We start from the raw sequence: 17,826 nt of genomic DNA, 5'->3' as shown, positions 1-17,826 counted from the left end.
TTTTTTCTCTTTCGACTACCTTGGTGATTTGTGTTTTAAATATATTGGCTGAATAACATGTCTTGTATGTTATTGCAACTCAATGTGTTTTGAAAGGTAAAATTATTTTTAAAGATATCACAAAATTATGAACAGAATCACTGGGCAATATGCACTTATCATTCCATTAACAGAATTCACCATGTCAGCTATTTTTATCCTTTCCTTCAATTCCCTGCTGCCCCACAACTCTCCAGCATTCTCATCCCCCTACCCCCCCAACCCGGCCCTGCATTCCTCCTCCACACTGCTTACAAGAAGAAGGCAAACTTAATAATGAATGGCAAGGTACCTCGGATGAGCTGTCTTCAACCAGCTCCTGTGTGCTGTAGTTAACATGGCCACTGGGGATGCAAACATGAATTGTTTAATCATTATCATATCATTTAAATATGAATTTCTTGTTCAGAATGGGCAAAGTCCAATATCAAAGCTCAAGGTGATCAAAACGTGTCCATTGCATAATTTAGTCATGGTGACTGAAAAAAATTATGACTGGTGTGAACCTTCCAGCAAAGTCATTGAGTGAAAGGAAGTACCTCAGATTGAAATAACTGTAATCATGATGTGGTCAAAGTCTGGTGGATAGCTGGGATTTCAATTACCAAGATGGTTGATTGGTGCTCACTTTTCATACAGATTTCACCCATGAGCAAATATTCCCTTCAAAAGTAGATAGAACATAGAACATAGAACATAGAACAGTACAGCACAGAACAGGCCCTTCGGCCCTCAATGTTGTGCCGAGCCATGATCACCCTACTCAAACCCACGAATCCACCCTATACCCGTAACCCAACAACCCCCCCCCCCCCTTTAACCTTACTTTTTTTTTTTAAGGACACTACGGGCAATTTAGCATGGCCAATCCACCTAACCCGCACATCTTTGGACTGTGGGAGGAAACCGGAGCACCCGGAGGAAACCCACGCACACAGGGGGAGGACGTGCAGACTCCACACAGACAGTGACCCAGCCGGGAATCGAACCTGGGACCCTGGAGCTGTGAAGCATTGATGCTAACCACCATGCTACCCTGCTGCCCCTTCATGGGAGAAAAGCATGATCTTGATAGATTTTTTGTTTGATAGAATTTTTTTGTCATCATACTTTACAGATCTCCTTTTTACTTTGAAGTGGGTGCAATTTGTTCTTAAACCAAAAGAATATTTATATCAACATTTTTCAAAAATCTTGACAACATTGAAGACATCGTCCAGAAAATTGCCTTCTAATTGCATAATTTGTCTGGAAAAAAAATCATTAGGATCCCTTTGACCATACATATCATTAGGTAAATGTTGTGCCAAAAAGAATTTGGAAAATAATGCTTTTCTCCCATGAAGAAAAAGAAAGTAATGTTGTTCTAAAATAAATATATAAGGTTTGCACCTAATTTGGTTTATAAAACTGCTTTAATTTGGCATTTCTTCCCCAAAAATCTGGGCCGGGATTCTCCACAATCCCGGCTAAGTGTTGACGCCGGCATCAAAACCGGCGGGAGTGATGGCGGCGTCGACGGGCCTCCAGGCCCAGTCATTCTTCCCTTCCTCGGGGGCTAGCATGGCATCAGAGTGCTGTGCACTGCTCTGGTGCTGAAGACCGGCCCTACACGGCCGGCACGGGTCTGCGCATGCGCGCCACGCCTGTCACGGCAAGGCCGGTGTGAGTTCACGTGTGCGTGCCACGGCTGACCCGGGTCCATGCATGCGCGCCACGGCTGTCTCCGCTTCGGCTTTCGGGCAACATGGCGGAGCCCTACAGGGGTTGCCCCCCATCGCAGACCTGGCCACCGTGAAGCCCCCCCCCCCCCCAGAGTCAAACCCCCACCAGGACGGCCCCCGCAGCCAGAACGCCAAAGTCCCACCAGGTAGGACTATACGCGAACGACGTTGGCGGAACTTGGTGGGCACTCGGCCCATCGAGCGCAGAGAATCGGCGCGGCAGCTGCTTTCAACAGACCCCAACTGGTGCCGCAGCGGACATGCCGGTGCAATTGCTGGCAATCCTCCATTCGCCGGATAATCGGTGACCTAGCGTCGGAGCGGCGCGATGGGATTCGCGCCCCCCCCCCCCCCCCCCCCCCCCCCCCCCCCCCCCCCCCCCCCCGCCGATTCTCCGACATGGCGTGGGCTCGGAGAATTCCGTCCCTGGTCTTTCTGCTGGAATAATTTTTTCCAGTGCGGTTATTTTTATGTTTAACTTTGCTTTGAATAAAAAAAATCATGGTGGCATATTAATCTGTACATTTTAAAACTTGCTCCTCGTACATGGACAACACAAACAAAGTTGTATTCATGGCCCGTTGCCAGTTGCTGAGAGGTCCAGGTGTGCTGCCCTTTCGAGTTGCTGCTGTCCTTTGATGATTGTGCTCCTATAATGGCATGATGAAGGGAATTCTGGGATATTAAAACAGGATTCATAAACAATGTAATATGCTACGGATGGGAGCATGAGCAAGGATTGGTCAGACATCAAACATAGCACAATGGCAGATTTTCATCCAGTACTCTTCACCCACATTTATGTGAAATATGAACCCCCAGTTTTAGAGCTGGAACTGCAAAGGAATCTCTGTTGGCATTGAGAGCACATATGGGACTTACACTTGCAGGGGGAAGGGCCTAAAGTTTTTTTTTGCATTGCATAGCTTTTAATTATTCCAGTCATTTTCTCGCAGATTAACTGTGGGTTTGAATGTGGTGCCTTCCTGATTTACCAAGTTTTGGGAGACTGATAGAAAACAGAAATGTTGGAAATGCTCAGCAGGTTTACCAATGTTTATGGAAAGAGAAACCGAGCTAATAGGCAGAGTTGGGGGGGGGCTGCAGCAATTATGCACTTCCATTGATATTTAGTTGAATGATCCAATCAGCTTCACATTTCAGTTTCAGACTTTTCAAAAATAATTATTTGCAATATGCTGAACAATCGAGGAGGCATCATTAAGCAATGAATGTAATCGTGATATTGAAGCTCATAATTAATTATGCATAAAAGCTGTTATCCATGCGAGAATAAACAAATGCTTAATAAGTGTTCAGGACTCAGTGAAGAATGAAGATGTTTGCCTTGTGTTTTAACAGGGGTGATGGGTGAATATGAACCAAAGATTGAAGTTCGTTTCCCAGAAACAGTTTTTGCAGCAAAAGGATCGACAGTGAACCTGGAATGCTTTGCATTGGGAAAGTAGGTTTTTGGATTTTAATAAGAAGTACAAAGTGTTGTGCTGAATCTAATGGCAATATTTATCATTGATGATTTGTTCTCATTGATAGCAATATCTTTTATTCACTAAATATCTGGCAAAGTGAAGACTGAGATCACATTAATGGGCCATAATCATTGATTGCTTTTATATGTTCCAACAACATGTTGGAGTTTTTACTCTTCTCTGTACAACACATGGATCTGTCAGTAGCTTTAATAGAAGAACACTTATCTGATTCCCAATCTCACTTTGGGTTAAAATGGCTTCAATCGCAGTTGTGGGGTTAAATGAATCCCTTCTCACCCCATCCAAGTTGAGTATAGAATAATGTGATAACAAGTGGGTTGGCTGAGAGAGATAAAAAGAATACAGAAGAATACACTTCAACAAGAAAGGGAAATCCTAAACCTGCTTCAGTACCTATTGGTACATCAGCTTGAAGAAGAAAAATCGCCCTTGTAAATCATAGACACACTTAGAATTATGCACAGTATGTTAGATGTCATTGCGCCCATACTTGACCCAAGTGTTGGTGTTATTTGTGCAACTTACTTCACAGAATCATTAAACTCTGAGTCTGAATATTTTGGAGTTGAGGTGAGCAATCTATTAATACAAAAAAAAGATAGCCTTATTTATAAAATGTAGGCGAATAACTCCTGAACTATATTCAAGGAAGGAAGCATACTGCTCACTTTGCCAATGGTCATCGATGTGCAGAAGACCTACTTCTGTCTGATATTTGTGCGGCTAACCAGTCAGAAGGAATTCTCTTTTTTTTATTTCAAGAATCATTATTGTCTTCCATCTGCTACTCATTATTTATTTCTACCCATTCCATTTCAGTCCGGTCCCCACTATTAGCTGGAGAAGAATTGGCAGTTCATTTTCTGATAAGGTCAAAGTGAACAAAACGGATGGTGTTCTTGAAATCACAAACTTCCAGCAGAAGGACTCGGGGACGTATGAATGCACCGCTGAAAATTCAAGAGGAAAGAACACTGCACGAGGACAATTGGTTTTTTATGGTAGGTTTCATAATTCTACGGAATATATTGACTGAAGAACAACAAATCTCCACCGATGTTATTGCTATGCAATCCTGATTAAATCTTACCTTTGCTTACAAACACAGATCAAAGCATACAGTATTTGAGATGACAGTAGAGTCTTGTAGGAGAGATTTAAGCAGCAATTGTTGACATATGCTTCAGCTCAGGAACAGTTTGTCATGATGTTGGGCACTGGATATGCAAAATTCTTCTCAAATAATCACTTAGTGCGATGAATGGAATTTGCATATAACTCTAATTTAGTGTTCTGGCGGGCACAGAAAATGGGCCATTTATAGTGGAGACGGTTATTGAAACTGTCAAGTTGGAGACCTTTGATCAAAGACTTTGTCTCGCCACTTGTCTTTCTTTAACAAACTCATACCCCTGTCGAATTGTTACCCCTGCTATTTTCACTTTACTCTGTGGAAATTAATTCTGTTAAAAATTGGAAGGAACGTGTCTTTGCAAATAGAATATTGGTCTTGTTTCTCTGTGGGGACTGAATTGTGTGCACAGGGAGCTATGGCTGGGAATATCCGCTCCCATTTTTCTTGGGTGGGTTTGGTGACGGGAGCAGAAAATATCATGGGATTCCCAAATTGCATTTGATATCCTCGCCGCAATTATAACACTCCTGGGATTTGGTCTGCTGTGGGCTGTTCCTTCCCTCATTTACCCATGCGGGGTTTTGATGTGTTTTAACTGGATGCATGTCTGCATCTGCCTGCTCTTCATCGGCTTGTCTAAATGCTGTTTTATTCTGAACGGATTGCTCCCAAGCGCAGGACAACCTTTTTTAAATCCATTTTTCGTTGTGGGCCTCATCTGAGGGGTCATGATTCACACAAGCTCTCTGTCCTGCCTCTGTGGCATGAGAGATCAGGGTTCGGGTCCATTTGGCCATGTTATCTGAGGACAAATGGGCGAGGTCTAATTCTCCGTAAACTGCTGTAAAATAGTTCCACAGGCGTCCTGCAAACACTGTGGGGTGTTCTGTTTTCTTCTGCCTGCACTTATTCAGGCCTTCTACTGGGTCACCTCTATTGTAACCGATCGCGTCTAGGATCGCCGTGTGCAAGGGTGCCTCCTCCTACATTCTGTGGGTCTGGAAGGGCTGCTACAACGGAAGGGTCCAGGCTCAAAACTGTGAGCTTCACTTGCTCTCGCTCATCCAGGCCGTACATGGTCGCCTGCTGCTTAACTCTAGCAAAGAATTGGTGGGGGTCTGAAGTGGGGAGGACGCTCCCCACTAACAATAGTGTTAGTACGCATGCATTAACACACTTCCAAATTCTGGAGGATTGATCAGAATTGCTTGAACACTTGTGGTTATTTCTGTTCCCAATTGGATTATAATTCAAAATTTGGGTTCCCTCCTTGAGTGGAGGGCCATTTCTAAGTCGAGTCCCGTCAAAGTTCGCCAATAAATGTTGCTAATTGTGCTTTTACTTAATTTGCTCTGTTTAATCACCTTGCTCTCGAGTCGCCAGGTATCTTTATGATACCTTCACGAGGTTCAAAGCCAAGTGCTGATCAATAACTCAATACACCAGTTAGTACGTTTCAAATCAAAACACATTATACACAGTCAATCACTACTCATGCATAAAACGCTACTTACTAGACTATCTCTAACACTAAAAGGCCTATACTTAGCTTTGGAAATGGCCCACCAGGTCAGGGGAACAATGGCCTTTCGTTCGATTCTGAGGCTGCAGGCTTCAAGCTGGTATGGACTAGTAGCTAGGAGCGTCTATCTCGTAGCGTGCGTTGACTGGAGACTTACTTGGTTGGTGCAGCTGCTAGGCAGGTCTTTCGTTGTTGAAAGTCCCGGTCAAGAGTTGTTTCGAGCTGCTGAGAGACCCTGCCAAGAAGCGAACTGAACGTGGGCACTCTACTTTATAGTCCCCAGGGGTTTTGGACCATGTCCCAATCGTTTTCATCGATTTCCGCCAATACTGGAGTTGTTCCCTGATCACTGGGCAGTTCCTAGGTGTTTGTTGGCCTGCCTTTGTCCTGGCTCCCACTGGTGCCGGTGAGTCTGGTTTGCTCTCGATTGCTCTTAATGTTTCCAATTGTTCCCGGGGATCGCTCATTAATATGCAGATAGTTGCTGGTTTCAGTTCTGTCTGGGTTTCTGCAAGTCCTAATACACAGGAAACTTTGTACCTGCTTGTTTTCCTGTATCTGGCTGAATTTCCCTGCATTCTTAGCAGACCTCCATTTTGGAATCGGGAAGTGGCCAACCCAGGTGGCTACACTTTGGCTTCGGACGCGCGGGCGTCGAGTTCGAACCCGTCTGGCTTTAGAGCGGCTTCCATAGTGCTGTCTATGACTAATAAATTGATATACCTTCAATTCACTGAGAGGCAGAGAGAGCAAGTGAAGATTAGGCTTTATTAGTCATAAATTTGCCCAGCCAGAGTCTGTTGTACAGATGAATGCCGCCCATAGGCGGCCGGTCTATATATGGCCCCGGTGAGGGCGGAGCCAGAGGCAAAACCATACCGGGGTTACAGTACAGTACCTGTAAGCAGCTCGTATCACCACTTCCAGGTCATAGGTCATAGGTTACAGTCTCATTCATGCATTATGGTGAATACATGTACCACACGGGAGTTCGATATAATGTAACGGTAAATAAACCAAAGTGTTTTATTTTTATTCGGTTTGGACTCCCCGTGTCCTTATTAAACCTAGATCCTCACAGAGCTTCTGTGAATATCTGACTGTTGTCTGGCTGATGGCAGCTCCCTTGCTGTCAATGACCAGGGTCGTATTATGTCAATGCAATGGGGAAAGATTGACCTCTCGTGATCTTGGGCATCCTCAATGAGTTTACCACTTGAGGAGCACAATGTCACTGGAGGCTGGAGCTTATGGGGTGTGGGGTCAACTACAGAGGGCAGACAGGGAGATTGACAGGAATCCGTGAATCCAGCCCTGGACATTGTAGCAGACATCCTCATTCCCTACAAGATACAGGCATGACTGATGTGTTCAGTCACTGTGAAGGAACACCATTAATACGCTGGAAACATTGCACAAAGCAGAGGGAGGAAGCCCTGGACTGAGCAACTGCCTTTATTTTGTGCAGGAATCAGGTTTTCACTTCAGAATGACAGGAACACTGCTAATTATAATAAGGAGCCATAGAAAGGGTGAAATGGGTAGGAGTTTATTTACAGAAGTGAACGTTATATACAAGTGATTAGCATCCATGCCCATGCTGTGCAACTACAACTTTTTAACCTTCCTCACCCTGCAACTCTGTCTTGGTGCATCCCCAACATCCATAGCGGAGGTGAAGACATCCTTTTTCAGTGTTACACCCTGTTGTCTGTGATTATCTTGGCATGTGCCCTAGCCCTGGGGAGCCTCAGCCTGCTTTTGGGGTTCTGCTGCGTGGCAGTGCCAGCCTCCTCGGCCTGTGGAACTGGTGCAGTCACCGGAAGAAGGGGTGGACGATCCCTGGATGTGCATCAGCTGATTCACTTCCCTGTGAGCTCAGCAGTGCAGGCAGAAGTCTTGAACCAAGGTCTCTACTGCAGCCGCCACCCTGCCAGTGTTGACCTCGATGTGTTAGCCTGTCAACACAATCAATCACCTGAGACCAAAGGCAGATGGATTCCTCTGGAGGCTTGTAATTTGAGGAGTGATATATGTGGTGATCACAAGTTAACTAGATGCAATACAACTGAGCAAACACTAGAGGGGGCACGGGAGAGCCATATAAATAGACGGGGACAGGAAGTGAGGACACACTTCACTGAGGGCAGAACTTGGAGCAACACAGATACACAACACACACGCCAGCTAGGAACACTGAAGGTAACCTTAGGAAACAGCTCTGAAGAGTGAACGAACTTACAATAAAGCATCTTCTCCACATTTGAGACTACGAGCTTTATTAAGACACGAGTAACAACACAATATAGACATCCCTTTTCTCTACCTTGCCTTTGGAGCACCAGCAACTGAGGCATACCCGACTCCAGAGGCTTCTAGACCAGCTAACCGGCCATGGCAAAGATAACGGGTGGGATTTCCAGGCCCTGCCCATCATCAGGATTCATAAAACATCTTCTGGTTCTGCCTAAACAACTGGATACAGCCCCTTAGCTGTATCATCTGCTGCAATATCATGCATCCAACATTATACAAGCCACCCCACCCCAGCCCATCATTTAAAGTCCACAATTATCTTCCTCGCATTTCCGAGGTGTGTGAGTGCAAGTGACAGAAAACAAGTAATCATTTTGTTTGAAGAGTGCAATACAATTCCCTCACTGCATCTTTTCACACAAAGGTTGCCTCAACTCAGCCAATATATAGGATGATATTCTGAATAGATTTTAGACAGTGACTTTGCTTCATGAGTTTGTTAATTCAGTAGTTTGGATGCAATGTTGAATTATGCGGATTGAATTCCCAGTGGCCTTAGAATGTCAGCTCACCAAATTATACAGCATTTGAAGGACAATTTGATAAAGAATGTCAGAGTGTGTCAAATCTCCAATGGCTAAGCTGCCACAAAACAAAAAGGCCACAATTGGGTTATTGTTAAAGGTGAACCAATAAGCTTTGTGTTCCAGGATAAAGGTAACGTGCTTTAATTTGCTTACTGGCTAGGGTACAGAGAGCTCATCCCAAGTTAACCCTATTTGTCAAATCACCAGTTTGGTGCATGAGACCGGACCACTTCTCCTGATGTAGGTTAAATATGCTTCATTATATTTTTGAATACTCTATGATCAGACACTCTTTTGTCAGTGACTTATCCTCTAAACCGTTGATCATTTCTTAACAGCTATATTTTTGGTTGCATGTAAGGTAATGCCCAGGCAGCAGGAGCCTTTGTTTCCAAAACATGCCAAGATATCTTTCAATTTATTGAATGGTTTAAGAAATATATTCTATCTTTAAATTCCGATGTATTGATTTAGATTTGTACTGTTTAGTGCCTACAAAGCTATTGCTCATTATTTTTTTTTAGCTCATGCGTACATTGTTAATGCAACAAATTTGATTTCTGGTTATCGTTTGAATGTTATGATCTGACAATGTGATATATTTTGTCTTATCAGAGGGAACAGAAAGTGAGCCTTTTTTAGTTGAAAATATCCTGGTAAAAGGGTTGTTTCACCAGAACAATGTTATTCTTTTTCAATACGTAGTTACAGACATCAGATCCCCTCAGGTTTGCTTATGAGAACTAAAAATCACTGTGGTCATCAATAGAGTTGGGGGAGACACAATAACAACGGCATCTTACACATTTTCTGATCCCACCTTAACATTCAGCCGTTCTGGACAACAGCACAGGAGATTACAAGGCCCACGACTAGACTTGCAATTTTGGGTGATATATTCAAAGGCTTTTCTTTTTAGAGAAATACAGCACAGAACAGGCCCTTCGGCCCACGATGTTGCGCCGAACTTTTGTCCGAGATTAATCATAGAATTTTGGACAATTTTTCATGGCCAATCCGCCCAACCTGCACATCTGTGGGAGGAAACCGGAGTACCCGGAGGAAACCCACGCAGTCACGGGGAGGATGTGCAGACTCCACATAGACAGTGACCCAAGTCGAAATCGAACTTGGGACCCTGGAGCTGTGAAGCAATTGTGCTAACCACAATGCTACCGTGCTGCCCTTAAGAAGTTAACCTACACTCCATTATTCTACCCTGATCCATGTGCCTATCCAATAGCCACTTGAAGGTCCCTAACGTTTCCAACTCAACTACTTCCACAGGCAGTGCATTCCATGCCCCCACTACTCTCTGGGTAAAGAACCTACCTCTGACATCCCCCTATATCTTCCACCATTTATCTTAAATTTCTGTCCCCTTGTAATGGTGTGTTCCACCTGGGGAAAAAGTCTCTGACTGTCTACTCTATCTATTCCCCTAATCATCTTATAAACCTCTATCAAGTCGCCCCTCATCCTTCTCCGTTCTAATGAGAAAAGACCTAGCACCCTCAACCTTTCCTCGTATGACCTACTCTCCATTCCAGGCAACATCCTGGTAAATCTCCTTTGCACCTTTTCTGTTGAGCTTGTTGAGCAGATTTAGTGGAAAGGCATGACCTTCTGCAAAGCCAAAAAGTCTGTAAATGTGCAAGCGAGGGGCAATCAGTAGCAAGATATCAGCGGAGTAAGAAGTCAACTGTCTGAGCACAGGGAGTTTAGCTTGAACGTGAGTGAGTAAATAGGTTGACTGGGTTTTTTTGTTGCAAATGTCAATTGGGATTGTTTGACAGACTAGCCATTAATGAAGTTGGAAAGTTCCCGTTGCTGGGTTTGAATTTTCTTTGGCTGTTGTTGAAATGAGACCTTGGCTTGAATTGAATGTCTGCTCATACTCGCTGTATTATTTTGCAAGGAATGATGTCTACACAAGCAATAAGCCAATAGTTTTAAGAGCCCTGTGGGCTACAAGGGTATCTGCATGCTTACAAACCATTTAGGTCTGCAGGGAGTGTACTGCTAAAGTGCAGCTACCTTCAAGTGATTTATTTGAATTTCTTTGTGCTTTAAGTCCTTTTAGTGCAGTAATACATGAAATCAGCATTGTCGGACTGCTACAATTTCGAGCAACTGTTCAGAACAACAAAGTATAAGAAATGTTTTCAAGTGGGCTTGTTTGCATTCAATGTTATTGAATTTGAGGAACAATTAGGTCCATCAATTTATTCAGGAAACAATGATGCAATTCTGAAATTTTCCTGGAAATTCCAGCCCATATTTTGTTCAACCTAACCTTGCATCTTTTGAGAAGAGTTTTAATATTTGTACTGAAGGGGCTTTCAAAAATATTTCATCAAGTAACTTTGTTGTAGTGCTCAATTGTTCTGTGTTCCAGAATGTGTGTCTGTTTACTATTGATGCTCACTGTAGTAGATGTTACTGAAAGCTAGAACTGCAAGCATGGAACAGACATTTTAAAGCACTGTGAATGAAACTTGTTACACAGATAGTAACTAGTGCCATCTCTGCATTATTCAGAGATATAGAGATAGAGATAGAGAAATACAGCACAGAACAGGCCCTTCGGCCCACGATGTTGCGCCAAACTTTTGTCCTCGGTTAATCATAGAATTTTGGACAATTTTTCATGGCCAATCCACCCAACCTGCACATCTTTGGACGGCGGGAGGAAACCGGAGTACCCGGAGGAAACCCACGCAGTCACGGGGAGGATGTGCAGACTCCACACAGACAGTGACCCAAGTCGAAATCGAACTTGGGACCCTGGAGCTGTGAAGCAATTGTGCTATCCATAATGCTACCGTGCTGCCCTTAAGAAGTTAACCTACACTCCATTATTCTACCCTAATCCATGTACCTATCCAATAGCCGCTTGAAGGTCCCTAACGTTTCCGACTCAACTACTTCCACAGGCAGTGCATTCCATGTCCCCACTACTCTCTGGGTAAAGAACCTACCTCTGACATCCCCTCTATATCTTCCACCATTTATCTTAAATTTATGTCCCCTTGTAATGGTGTGTTCCACCCGGGGAAAAAGTCTCTGACTGTCTACTCTATCTATTCCCCTAATCATCTTATAAACCTCTATCAAGTCGCCCCTCATTCTTCTCCGTTCTAATGAGAAAAGGCCTAGCACCCTCAATCTTTCCTCGTATGACCTACTCTCCATTCCAGGCAACATCCTGGTAAATCTCCTTTGCACCTTTTCCAAAGCTTCCACATCCTTCCTAAAATGAGGTGACCAGAACTGCACACAGTACTCCAAATGTGGCCTGACCAAGGTTTTGTACAGCTGCATCATCACCTCACGGCTCTTAAATTCAATCCCTCTGCTAATGAACGCTAGCACACCATAGGCCTTCTTCACAGCTCTATCCACTTGAGTGGCAACTTTCAAAGATCTATGAACATAGACCCCAAGATCTCTCTGCTCCTCCACATTGCCAAGAACCCTACCATTAACCCTGTATTCCGCATTCATATTTGTCCTTCCAAAATGGACAACCTCACACTTGTCAGGGTTAAACTCCATCTGCCACTTCTCAGCCCAGCTCTGCATTCTATCTATGTCTCTTTGCAGCCGACAACAGCCCTCCTCACTATCCACAACTCCACCAATCTTCGTATCATCTGCAAATTTACTGACCCACCCTTCAACTCCCTCATCCAAGTCGTTAATGAAAATCACAAACAGCAGAGGACGCAGAACTGATCCCTGCGGTATGCCACTGATAACTGGGCTCCAGGCTGAATATTTGACATCCACCACCACCACTCTCTGTCTTCTATCGGTTAGCCAGTTTGTTATCCAACTGGACAAATTTCCCACTATCCCATGCCTCCTTACTTTCTGCATAAGCCTACCATGGGGAACCTTATTAAATGCCTTACTAAAATCCATGTACACTACATCCACTGCTTTACCTTCATCCACATGCTTGGTCACCTCCTCAAAGAAGTCAATAAGACTTGTAAGGCAAGACCTACCCCTCACAAATCCGTGCTATCCCTAATCAAGCAATGCCTTTCCAGATGCTCAGAAATCCTATCCCTCAGTACCCTTTCCATTACTTTGCCTACCACCGAAGTAAGACTAACTGGCCTGTAATTCCCAGGGTTATCCCTATTCCCTTTTTTGAACAGGGGCACGACATTCGCCACTCTCCAATCCTCTGGTACCACCCCTGTTGACAGCGAGGACGAAAAGATCATTGCCAACGGCTCTGCAATTTCATTTCTTGCTTCCCATAGAATCCTTGGATATATCCCGTCAGGCCCGGGGGACCTGTCTATCCTCAAGTTTTTCAAAACGCGCAACACATCTTCCTTCCTGACAAGTATCTCCTCAAGCTTATCAGTCTGCTTCACGCTGTCCTCTCCAACAATATGGCCCCTCTCGTTTGTAAATACTGAAGAAAAATACTTGTTCAAGTAAAATATAAAAAAGTATACAACACCCATAACAGAATGCATATGAAATTGACTAAGGGACAGGAGGCAGGCAAGTGGTCAATAGTTGGGGGGGGTTTCAGGGGTTAATGATAGAATCATTGGCCGTGATTCACCCAAAAAATATCAAGGTGTCATTTTGGGTGACTTTGGTGGGGTGTTTCGCTGCAATGTTTTTTTTAAATAAATTTAGAATACCCAATTCTTTTTTTCCCATTAAGGGACAATTTAGTGTGGCCAATCTACCTATCAAGCACATCTTTGGGTTGTGGGGGCGAAATCCCCGCAAACACGAGGAAAATGTGCAAACTCCACATGGACAGTGACCCAGAATTGAACCTGGGGCCTCGGCGCCGTGAGGCAGCAATGCTAATCACTGTGCCACCGTGCTCTTGGCTGAAATGTTGAGATCATGGCCTGTATTCACCTGCACTTAGTCCCAAAAATGGGCCCCCACGTGAATCTCACCATGCCTAGCTCCCTCGCAGTCTGATTTGCCCAACTCATGTCTCAGTTGCTTGTCACTAACATGAGAGGCAAGAGCAACCTGTTCCCCCCTGGGGGTCGGAGAACCCGCAGCAGGGTCAACAATGCCACTTGGAAGGCATTGGCAGCTGCAGTGAGCGCAGGCAGCATGACCAGGAGGACCACCATCCAATGTTGGAAGAAGATGAACAACCTCCAAGTGCTCCAAGGGTATGTTACCACCTCTCTTATGGCATCAGTCCTGCTGGCCATCTCCCTGTTTCCCAAACACCCCATCTCCCTCACCCACCCACCCCCAATCCATGGGCTGACGCCTCACATACTCCCGACATCAGAACCCCCAGAACCCGCCAACACAACCCCCTAATAGCCAGGTGTGGTGCCCACACATGCCACCTTCTATTGAATCTCTGACCCATCAAGCGTGCGGCTCGCAATGCCCACGATTTCGATCTACGGGAGAGGACAGCCCATAATTAGAGGGAAAGGGCAAAGGCGGGAGGGAGGGTGCGGTGAGAGGAGGAATCCCAGAGATCCGAGTCCTCAGTCCTTATGAGGAATGGGCTCTGGTGATCATGGGGTTGACCAAAGAGAGAGCAGTGACCGACAGCGAGGTTGGCCTGTGCCAGAAAGGTCAGGATCCCCTGTCCCTTCATCCAGATGACCTGTATCAAGTGAGTTGTTGATATCCCACAAAATTAATCTTTCCCTCTCACTGACCACATTGTCTTGCAGGATCACCATCTGATGGGGTCGGGCCATCCAGAGTCATGCCTCCCTGTCACCCAAGAGACTAGCCCAGGAGCAGGTGTCCTCCTTCATAGGATGCCATGTCCGTGAGGACGTGGCATAGGTGCCGCACTGTCTCCCTGTAGAGATGGAGGCTTCTGCGGCATATGTTGGCCGTCAGCCCATGGAAGGACCAATGACTCCTGTACACTCTGGTACATCGTTGGCCTCCCCTTCTGGCCCCCTCCTCAGCCTGACGGTCGGCCGGGCCTTCAGAGTGTGGTGCAGCCTGCAATAGCATTGCTGCCGTCTTAAGCATCTTTCCGCTTCATCTGCTACTAGCAGAGTGAAGGCAGGCTTTGCGGGATCCACACCAACAAACAGTTTTGTATCTGGAAGTAACTGGGGGAGAGAGACCAACAATGAGTTAGGGCTTTCATCCTGGGACCCTGAAATCCCCCAGGCCTCCCCCAGGAAGGATAGGCTACGGCTGTGGTTACCCCCATTATAGGTCTCCACAATATTTAGAAATGGCTTGTGCGCCTCACAGATGCAAACCCCGCCCCCACCCCAGGGGCAACCCCTGACCTGGACCCTGCCAGCCTCCCAAACAACCCCTATCCCCCTCAAGGGCCCTCCAACCTCCGAGCATGGGGGTAGTAGCTCGGGTGTCCTTGAGCTGCGTGCCGATAATGAAAAGGGCTACTTACCTCCTCACTTCTCCTCCATTCCGGCAGGTTCCCGTATTAGTAGAGGAGTGCTAATGGACGCCTGTGTGACTTCTCTCTGGGAAGTCGGGTGACCGCTACATTCAACTTCAATCTCACAAATGAGATTGAGATGAATGCAAATTATGCTTGATGACCTTCTCAACATTCTTGGGCCAGATCTAGAATCAATTATTGGGAGCGGTTAGCGTGAATTGAAAAATGGTTCACACTCGGCTCAAATCTCCATTTGAGCCTCTCCCGTGAGTCACCTGGTGATGTGACCATCAATTCACTAGACACATGATTGGAAGTAAACTGTGGTTTTAATAGTCTTACAACTAAGCCAGCCTGCGACCAGAGGAACTGAGAGCAGGTTTACGGCTGTAACACTTTATACTTCCGGTTAGTGGGAGGAGCCATGGGCGGAGCCAAGGGTGGAGCGCAGTACAAACTCCTCATCTCCCCCTATGGGCAGAGCCATGCAACGGCTCACATACAAAGCCCACAAGGACACAATACAATGCAATGCAATACAGTGTGAATTACAATGCAGTATAATTCACCATATTCACCCCCTGTAAAAAAATCAAGTCCGGCGGGGGTGACAGGTCTACAAATTGAGTCAGTCCGGTCGCCGAGTCGTCCTTTGGGATCGGCGGAGCACCGGGGTTGCAGCCTCTTCGGGTGGCTGGGTGGTGGCGGTCGGTGAGGGTATGACGGTGGACTCCGGGGGTGATTCGGTCCGAGCTTCATACCTGACCGGTACGACGGGCGATGGGGGGCGCAGGAAACCTATAGGCGCGGGGGCGCGGAGCATGGGCAGGGAACCTATAGGCGCAGGAGCGCAGGGCGTGGGGGGTTGAGTGGGGTGTAGTGTGAGGTGTACCTCGGCGGTAGTGGTGGTGGAGTTGGATCCTCCAGGCGCCATGTCCCGGAGGGAAACGGTGTCCTGAAGGCCGTCGGGGTATTCAATGAAGGCGTATTGGGGGTTCGAATGGAGTAGTAGCACTCTGTCTATGAGCGGATTTGTTTTGTGTGCCCGGACGTGCTTCCGGAGGAGAACCGGGCCCGGTGTCCTCAACCAGGATGGGAGCGAAGCCCCCGTGGTAGTGCCCCTAGAGAAAACAAATAGTCGTTCGTGAGGGGTCTGATTGGTGGCGGTGCACAGGAGGGACCTAATTGCATGGAGCGCGTCGGAGAGGACCTCCTGCCAGTGGGAGGTCGGGAGATTCCTGGATCGGAGGGTCAGTAGGACGGTCTTCCAGACCGTCGCGTTCTCCCTCTCCACCTGCCCGTTCCCCCTGGGGTTGTAGCTGGTAGTCCTGCTCGAGGCAGTGCCCTTGTCGAGCAGGTACTGACGCAGCTCGTCGCTCATAAAGGACAAACCCCTGTCGCTGTGTACGTAGCTGGGGAAACCGAACAGGGTGAAGATACTGTGCAGGGCTCTGATGACTGTGTGGGAGGTCATATCATGGCACGGGATGGCAAACGAGAAGTGGGAGAACTCATCGATGACGTTCAGAAAGTACACATTTTGATTGGTCAAGGGGAGTGGCCCTTTGAAATCGATGCTCAGACGTTCGAAGGGCCAGGATGCCTTTACCAGGTGGGCCTTGTCTGGTCTATAGAAGTGCGGTTTGCACTCCGCGCAGATCGGGCATTCCCTGGTGATGGCTTTTTCCTCCTCGGTGGAGAAAGGCAGATTTTGGGCTTTGACGTAGTGGGCGAGCCGGGTGACCCCCGGGTGGCAGAGGTCATTGTGGATAGCTTTCAAGCAGTCGTCTTGCATGCTGGCGCACGTGGCGCGGGACAGGGCATCTGGGGGCTCATTGAGCTTCCCCGGTCGATACATAATATCGTAATTGTAGGTGGAGAGTTCGATCCTCCACTGCAGGATTTTATCATTTTTAATTTTGCCCCTTTGCGAGTTGTCAAATGTGCCTCCAGTGCCATATGGCTTCCACAATGGCTTGGGCTTCTTTTTCGACTGAGGAGTGTCGAAGTTCCGAAGCGGAGAGGGTTCGGGAGAAGAAGACGACTGGTCTCCCTGCCTGGTTCAGAGTGGCTGCGAGAGCGACCGCTGAGGCGTCGCTTTCCACCTGGAAGGGGATGGATTCATCCACCGCCCACATGGCAGCTTTGGCGATGTCCTCCTTGATGCAGTTGAAGGCCTGGCGGGCCTCAGCTGACAGAGGAAAGAGTGTGGCCTTAAATAGTGGGCGGGCTTTGTCCGCATACTGAGGGACCCACTGGGCATAATAAGAGAAAACTCCCAGGCACCTCTTGAGAGCCCTGGGACAATGAGGGAGAGGGAGTTGTAAGAGGGGGCACATACGGTCCGGATCGGGGCCCAGGACTATATTTTCCACGACATAGCCGAGGATGGCTAGCCTGGTCGTGCGGAAAACACATTTCTCCGTGTTATAAGTGAGATTAAGTTTCTGGGCACTTTGGAGATATTGGTAGATGTTGGTGTCGTGGTCGTGCTGATCATAGCCGCAGATGGTGACGTTATCCAAGTACGGAAATGTGGCCCGCAGCCCGTACTGGTCCACCATTCGGTCCATTGCTCGTTGGAACACCGAGACCCCATTCGTGACGCCAAAGGGGACCCGGAGGAAATGGAAGAGGCGGCCATCTGCCTCGAAC

At 46.8% G+C, this 17,826-nt stretch overlaps 1 protein-coding gene across 7 annotated transcripts in view; it reads left to right on the top strand.

Annotated features, from left to right (window-relative positions):
• The window catches only part of LOC119973115 (contactin-4-like), a 3,053,649-nt gene that overhangs the window by 2,240,441 nt on the left and 795,382 nt on the right, over positions 1–17,826 (top strand). For all 7 annotated transcript variants that reach the window (XM_038810685.1, XM_038810691.1, XM_038810690.1 and 4 more), the window contains 2 exons: positions 3,126–3,228; positions 4,097–4,278. In XM_038810685.1, coding sequence (XP_038666613.1) covers positions 3,126–3,228; positions 4,097–4,278 — 285 coding nt within the window. The remainder of the gene's footprint in view (positions 1–3,125; positions 3,229–4,096; positions 4,279–17,826) is intronic.

Source organism: Scyliorhinus canicula, chromosome 11, assembly GCF_902713615.1.
Source record: "Scyliorhinus canicula chromosome 11, sScyCan1.1, whole genome shotgun sequence".
Classification (NCBI taxonomy): Eukaryota; Metazoa; Chordata; class Chondrichthyes; order Carcharhiniformes; family Scyliorhinidae; genus Scyliorhinus; species Scyliorhinus canicula.
The sequence above is the reverse complement of the archived record's forward strand: the minus strand, read 5'-3'. Positions and strand labels throughout refer to the sequence as shown.